General features: G+C 27.0%; 1 protein-coding gene across 2 annotated transcripts in view; it reads right to left on the reverse strand.

The window, feature by feature from the left end:
- Positions 1-4,550: 4,550 nt before the first annotated feature.
- LOC100162846 overlaps positions 4,551-8,533 on the reverse strand; it is a 7,438-nt gene continuing 3,455 nt past the window's right edge. For both annotated transcript variants that reach the window (XM_008188413.3, XM_001946345.5), the window contains exons 4-8: positions 7,887-8,093; positions 7,563-7,673; positions 7,183-7,498; positions 6,919-7,097; positions 4,551-5,957 (exon numbers count right to left, since the gene is read on the reverse strand). In XM_008188413.3, coding sequence (XP_008186635.1) covers positions 5,597-5,957; positions 6,919-7,097; positions 7,183-7,498; positions 7,563-7,673; positions 7,887-8,093 — 1,174 coding nt within the window. In that variant the 3' untranslated portion in view covers positions 4,551-5,596. The remainder of the gene's footprint in view (positions 5,958-6,918; positions 7,098-7,182; positions 7,499-7,562; positions 7,674-7,886; positions 8,094-8,533) is intronic.

The following is an 8,533-nucleotide window of genomic DNA, read 5'->3' on the forward strand; positions in this document are numbered from 1 at the left end:
CCTCCCGTGGTGTCACAAGTGGGGGATGAAGAACGTGGTCGGTGACACCTCCGACGTTTCGCTGTTGCGACTCGAGGGTGAGACTGACCGTTCTTCATCGTGGTCCCTTGTGGCTCAGGCTGGAGCTTGCCGCGCTCTTCGCATGTTTGTTGCTGCTCTGTGGTAGGCCTGGTCTTCTCGTTCGTCGTCTTCCTTTGTCGACATGGTTCATTCGATCATGGCGATCAGCTCGTTTCGGTTTGTCCTTGATTGGAGCAGCAAACGTTGTCTGGCGATGGTTTCCTCCGGCAGGTCAACCAGCAAGGGTCCGCACAGAATTTCCTGGACGTCAGCTGCATTTGGGGGTCTTCTGAGTATCTCGGTCATGCGAGCACGGTCATCGAGCCATCTCGGACATGCGAACACCGTGTGTTCAACCGTGACATCTGGGTCCATGCAATAGTATTAAAAAAAAATTGACCTATAATAGGTACCTAAAATAAATTCCAAATTAATCAAAAGAAAATTTAAAACAAGATTCCACGTAAGTAATTAATTCTGTTACCAAAAAATCTAAAAAATACATTTACACAGTTTATTTTTATAGTCATTTTAAGTACAAAATTGGACGAAATTACATATTAAAAACCTAGGATAACTATTTTAGTTATTTTGTTGTGATTGTATAATATTATTCGTGGGTACTTGAAACTTCTAAAGTATACTATTATATATCTATGATAGTACCACGGTTTTTTGTTGACGTATAATGCGTTATAAGTACCTAATAAATATTATGATATGATTAATTTGGAATTTATTTTAGGTACCTATTATAGGTCAATTTTTTTTTAATACCATAGATAAGAAGTATATATATGTCTAATACATAGACTGATATACCGTCTCCGCTCAGAATCGTTTTTCTTATACAGTGATATTATATCATTGAATTCAAATTTAATACCATCCATTATACAGTGACCCACTTCTGACCTACTGTACAGCAGAGCGACATCCACTTACCCACCTTTTTTGTATTAATAGTGTATTTTTATTTTTATTTATTTCAACAGAATAATGGGCCCGGCTGAACGCACTCTTCTGAGGGTCCATGAAAAGTTAAAAACAATATTTTTATTATGTATCAAATTTCAATGAAATAATGTACCTATTGAGATATTTGATCTCATGAATGTATAAATAGTTAACCGGTGTACCTTTATGAGATGTGAATAGAGGTATATAATAATATATACAAATTTTAAATTTTTTTTTACAAACAGGACTTAAACTTTTTCTGGTAATAATAATATTTTGCAATAATTAATACATAATATATTTAAATACTATTTTAGTAAATTACTAAAAGTAACTACTGCTAGTATTTAAGATTATAGAATAATAGTCTACATTATTCAAGAGTGTATGACCTAAGTCATATTAATGGTTGTGTTAAATTTTAATTCAATGATAAATCGTTAGGTACCTAAGTCATATGAAAAACGATTCAAAGCAAAAACGGTGTGTCATCCTACATTACTGAGTGACTACACATTTTTATGATAATGTTGCTATTAAAGAAATTTATTTTACTATTAGTAATACACTAATACAGTAAGTTAAATTAACTTTGGCCGAAAACATTGCATTTTAAAATGCATTTGTGTGTACTGTGTATAAATATAATTATATAGGTACTTTCAGTTCCCACGAATAATGATTTTAAATTATAACAAAATAACTAAAATTATTATTATTATTTGTTTAAATATAAAATTAAGTCTAAATTTGAACTTAAAATATCAGGTAAAAAGAACTGTATTCATGTATTTATTGGTTACAGCATACTTACTATACTTATGAGAAACCTTGTTTTAAATTTTCAATCCTTAAAAATTGAAATTTTTTTACATTTTTAACCATATTATAATGATTAATAATTTTTCGGACTTCCATGAATTTTATCAAAATTTAAACTTTATATGAAAATTGAGCCTATGTATCTTTAATATTGTTGAACTTCTATTAGGTACCTATAACAATTTAAGATGACATTTATATCATAATAGTTTAAATAGTTTTTAAAAAAATGCTTAAAAAGAGTATAGGTACATTTTATTTTATGATGTATGGAGGATGGTCATATAAATATTTGATCATAATTTAAAGTAACTACGATTATTTTTTTGAGTTACATCAAAAAACTACATACATTTTGTCGAAAACTTGTTTTGAGTAAAAATTCCTTTTTTTCTTAAATTTTTTTTTTCCAGATGTTTTTAATAACTACTGAGAATTCTCGATTAATTCTCGATTTTGACTTTTTAACACTCCCAACTAGATTTGATTTTCGACAAGGAACCACTTTTCAAAGTTGAAAATCAATGCATTATTTCACTACTTATTTCTCGTGCACACAGACATTTTTTTTTGCATGGTATAATAAAATTATTATAATCATTAATTTTTTTCATCGAATACAAAATATAGAATAATATTGATTAGAACAAAATGTAGTAACATAATATGTAGATAATATTGGTTATTACAATTACTGAATCACATTAGTCAATAGTCATATTGTTATTTCTTTCTGTTATACCTACTCACTGTATGCTAACGTTATAATATACCTACACGTCATAACTCATATTGCTACATGAATCAAACTGAAACAATTTAATTGAAGTGTCACCGATGGGTGACTTCTTTTTTGATCTTTTCCGTTCATTATTCGTGATTTGTGTTAAACTTTAAATGTTAATAAATAATAATAATAATTAACTTTAAAATGTTTGTAATCGAATAATAGATTCAAACCAAAACCACAGAATAACTAATTATAATTATTATAATTATAATTCTATGCCAAAACTTTACAGTTGATGTTAACAGTGATAACAACATGTTTCACGATAAGGAATGATATAAATTTAAAACTCATAATTTTCATCAATAGAATAATGCGGAATCAGCAATATCGGTTTTGCCCCAATATCGGTTATACCCCGTGTTCCCCTACCTATAATAAATTCCAAACTAATCATATCACAATATCTATTAGGTACCTACTTATAACGCGTTGGTTATACATCAACAACAAATCGTAATACTATCATAGATATATAATAGTATACTTTAGAAGTTTCAAGTATACCCACGAATAATATTATACAATTACAACAAAATAACTAAAATAGTTATTCCAGGTTTTTAATATGTAATTTCGTCCAAATTTGAACTTAAAATGACTATAAAAATAAACTGTGTAAATGTATTTGTCAGATTTTTTGCTAACAGAATTAACTACTTACGTGGAATTTTGTTTTAAATTTTCAATCCTTAGCTATAGAAGTTGAACATTTTATAAATTTTTTACTACAAAATAATTATTCAAATTTAAATTTGATAAATTTTGTCGAAATTCGAACTTTAAATGCTTATAAAAGAAAATTGTGCCTATGTATTTTTAATATTTGTCAACTGCTATTGTTACAATATATCAGGAGCTTTGTATTAAATGTTTACACTTTTGGCCCAACAGATAAAACTTTATTGATATTTATAGAAAAAAAACTAAAAAAATGAAAACTGACAATATCTGTAAACAGCTCAAAAAGAGTCAAATTATTTTCATAATTGTATCGTGTATAGAAAATCCTAATATAAACAGTGAAATTTTCAAGTATCTACAGTCATTCATTTTTTAATTACAAGAAAATAAGAAAATCGGAACATGAGAAATCGAGTGAATATCAAATGTTGTAAAAATATGAATTTCAAACGATCATAAAAATTTAATTTGACTTTCTTATAGACATTTTTTTTTTTGAAAAAGGTAGACAACTTATGAGTTATCTTGTATTACATTTTCAAATCTACGATTTAAAAAAAAAATTTTTCATGAATTTCTAATTCAAAATAATTTATACATTTTCGTCAGTTTTATATATTTTGTCAATATTTGAACTTTAGATGCTTATAAAAAAAAATGTGGGTACGGATTTTTAATTTTTTTCATCTGCCTTTAAAACAATATACTAAGTACCTTCTATTAAATTTTCAAGCTTTTTTAACCAACAAATAAAATTGTATTGATATTTATAGAAAAAAAACTAAAAAAAATGGAAACTGAAAATGTCCGTAAACAGCTCAAAATAAGTCAAAATATTTGAAAATGTTATGATGTATAGAAAATGCTAATATAAATATTCAGTTAAAATTTCATGTTAAGAGTTGCACCATAAACCAAAATCAATTTTCTCGAAAACAGATTCCCGTTTTTCCTTAATTGTTTTTTTGTTTATCATGTCACTTTTGAAAACTACTGGGAAATGTTTACTTTTGACCCTCTGAAGTACCAACTAAATTCACTTTCCTATCAGTTAAGATACTGTGAAAGAAAATCTAAGCATTTTTACCGTCCTAAAAGGTGATGACACTATGAGACACAAAAATAAAAAAAACACATATCATTGTAAAATCAATACATTCATCGCTCCGCTCAGAATCTAAAATAATAATAATATATACCTACCTATATTAATAAATATTATATTATATTGTATCGTGTCTATGAGTAATGAGTATGGTTTTATGTTTTTCTTTATCATATTTATTATTATTTGGTTCAGTCTTTAGAGTTCAGATTAGTTCAGAATTATTATAATGCCCGAGTCCAGAGATACTGTGTATGTAGGTTGTCTATTATCTACTAAGTACTTACCTATATTACCTACTAATTAGTAATTTCAATTGTCAACGGTATCTAGTCAAAACTCGAAGTCCAGACAGTTGGGCAGATCCTGATTATAAATTAACAAATTACACTAATTACAGTGAATCAAGGAACATTGAAAGGGCCAACGAATATAATGCTATAAATTATAATAAGCTATAACAAGTAACAATCAACACCATTCACGGGTCCTCGGTACGTATACATTATGATCACGAATTAAAATATAATATTATTTTAATTATTTTAATTCGTGATTACGAGTAGGTGACCTTTAGTACCTTTAGTACCTTTAGTACCTAGTACCTTTAGTGACACACACGTGTTTGAGCGTTGGTAATTTGTATTTTGTATTTTGTGCCGAATTTGAATAATGGCATGGTAATATATAGTATTATAATTTATAAAGACAAAAATAACTTCGTAAGTCGTAATGTCGCATTTAATGCATCGTATCATATTATTATATACTATATAGGTTATAGTAAAGACCTGCCAGGACGGGCTATGGGCTGGGTGGAATCTATAAAATTCAGATTTGTGGCTATGAGTAGAATTAAGTATCGAACATTTGAGACCTTAAATAGGTATAAATTACTGCTTCAGCCTTCAAGTATAACCGTATATAAGATTATGTTGTGTATAATTAATGGCATATTTATTTAAATAGATTACATAAGAATCACATGCTTTATATAATGTTATAGTATTTTTATTATTCAGATGCTCACATAGAATCAAGAAGGTATTATAGGTATCTGTTTTTGTAGATACTATTTTGATTAAAATATTTCTGTGATGATTTACATCTTTAATTTTGATTACAATATTATGTTACTTTAATGCTAAAATGTTTTTTTAGTTGGAGAATTAGGTTTATTGAAATGAATAGTTCATAGAGCTGTATAAATGTTTACAATATTGATCGTATACCATGCCAGTTGTTTGTTTGACATCACCACATAACCATAATTCAGAAGAGCGAATAACTACAGATCGTAATATCAATACTGTCCATGCTATTTTTTTGAAATTATCACTAGGTTCAAGAGGTCCACTTTGAATAGCTATATACTTATATTTTTTGATTTTACGATCAATGGATTTAAATCCATTTTCTAAAGAACTGTAATATGCATTTTGCGAGATAAACATACAAACTATCACTTCGTCATGAACAGTGTAGCATGTTATGTTACCGGGTTCTAACTTCTTATGTTTGACGTATTTTAACAAACTAAAAACAAATAAAATACAATTAATTAAATATAGAAGATGTTTAATGATGTTGTAATTTATTCAAATAGGGAAATCCTGAAATTCTATTACCTCACAACTAATAAAGAAAAAAATTAAGATACAATATAATAGGTATATAGTAATACAATTTGTAAAACTGCCGCTTAATAAGGCCTACGCCCCACATACATTGCGGCATTAACCATTTTACCGCTAAATTTACCATTTCCAAGGTGTTACCTTGCCATGACAATCAAATTTTACCGCCACACAAGCACACAACATGAGTTTATTTAATTTTTAATGCCAACAATACTTATGAAGTCTTGAATAAATATAAAATAATATAATATACAGGTGTGTATATTTGAGTATGTGTCAAATGCAAAGCGATACTTTTAGTTTATTTCTTATTTTTCCCCCAAGTATATTTGGTTTCATTTTTTAGTGATATATTCTTATTTGAAAAAAACATATTACACAATATGAATAAACATTTTTGATTATATTAAAAAACCAGAATTCAATTTGTAGCAATGAACATTTTTTTTTACATAATGCGGATCATTTCAGGAAATTGATAAGAAATGATTATTATAATGAATCGTTGTTTATAAGATGAATTTCCTCATCGACCATCATATTTTGAAAACCTATTTATTACCCAATTCAGAGTAGTTACTGCTACATAGAACATCAATATTTTTAATTGATTTTTATAAAAAAATCTCGAATTATGACAACTCTGCAGTAGTGACAGAGTTTCTGTTTCACTGTCGTCCATCACTATAATATAGTTATAGTACCTAATAACTTTATAATATGGTTTTTAATACTTCATATTTTTTTTTTTGAATAAGATATTAAGATGGATCTTACAGAAACTATTATAAATCATTTCATATGAAATTTAAAATCTCAATGGATAGCTGGAATGAATTAAATTAAAATATAAATACTTTTGTTTGAATGGGTATTTAGCATCCACTTTATCTATTATATAGTTTGTCCAATTCTTGTCGCATACTTCTTCTAAGTCAATAAATAAAATAATAATGGTTTCGGCTTCCATCTCCCATAAATTGTTAGGTGTGATGTAAACTTTTAATCTGGGTGGTGCTTTCATATTATCTAATAACTGACAATTTATTTGTTTACAGTAATATATAAACATATTAAGATATTTAGTAAGTACCTAGTGGTTATTAATTTCTAACACTTACTTTTGAAGGTACACATACAGTTATGTGAATACCAGATCCAGAAAATGTATCAATGATGAGCGATCTTATATCAGACCAATCAAGTTTATCCAATCCACAACCAATTTTGGGTATTCCTAATTTTGTTAAATTGTGTTTTTTCATTATGTTCAAAAGTGAACAAAGAGCTTTTTCCATTGTTTTCATTGTAGGTTTACCATTACTATATTTTTTTGTTACTATATAAAATGCATATTGATCATGGCGTTTAACTATACCAACATTTCCTATTTTTAATTTCTGATCAACTAGTGTACCAACACCACCAAAGATGCGCCTAAAAAGTAAAATAAATTATGTGCAACTGAGTATAAATTATAAAATATATAAGACATTTTTACTTGAAATCAACAGCTATGCCCGCTCCCATTCGTAAATCTTCAGCCACACAATGAGCAAGAGAATATTCTTTTGATAATTTGAAAATGTTTTCATCGATTTCTTCTAAAATACTTAATACCAATAAAAAAGTTTTAATTACATTTTAAATTGTATACCTAATATATTCCAACATAATGTTAAATTTTTCTTCAAAAAGTACAAACAAAACAATTATTTAAAGGAAAAAGTTAATAACTATTGGTGAACTACCTTTGAAAAGTTAAAAAACACTATTAATAAAAAACACTATGAGAAGATAAATATTAATAATTGACAATATATACCCTTCTCCATAATCAGTTATTGATTTATGTGTATCCTTATGCAAATCAATGCTGTTTCTATAACTTGCTTTATTCTGTTCAAATTTATCATCAATGGAATCCTGTTCAGAAAATTTTCTTTTCTTTTGACTACTTGTATTATAGTTTTTTTTTTCACAAAAACTTTTATTGCTACCTTGACTTTGAATTTTATTTTTAAAACTCCGTCTAGTTAAAATAATATAAAATATAAATAATTGTATTACCTACTTATATCAATTATGAATACTGATTAACAAAATTATTTTAAACTTATGCTGTACTACAGACAAAATGTTATGTATGAGAATCCATTGAATAAATTTTCAAGCCTTAAATATAAAAATTGAACATTTTATACATTTTTAATTATCTACTAAATAATTCAAAAAATTTTGTATTTTTAACAAATTTTGTTAAATGCTTAAAAAAATTGTGGATAGGTATGTGTTTTTAATATTTTTAAATAGCTATAATGACAACTTATGACAAACCTTTTATAAAAATGTCAAGCTTCTTGACCAAATAAAATTTTTTATGGAAATTTATAGAAATTAGAAAATTTAAAATACTTAAGAGGATGCTACCCATGGATTTGTTGCCTTACTTATAATTATTTTAACATAGGA

The sequence above is a fragment of the Acyrthosiphon pisum genome, chromosome A3 (assembly GCF_005508785.2).
Source record: "Acyrthosiphon pisum isolate AL4f chromosome A3, pea_aphid_22Mar2018_4r6ur, whole genome shotgun sequence".
Classification (NCBI taxonomy): domain Eukaryota; kingdom Metazoa; phylum Arthropoda; class Insecta; order Hemiptera; family Aphididae; genus Acyrthosiphon; species Acyrthosiphon pisum.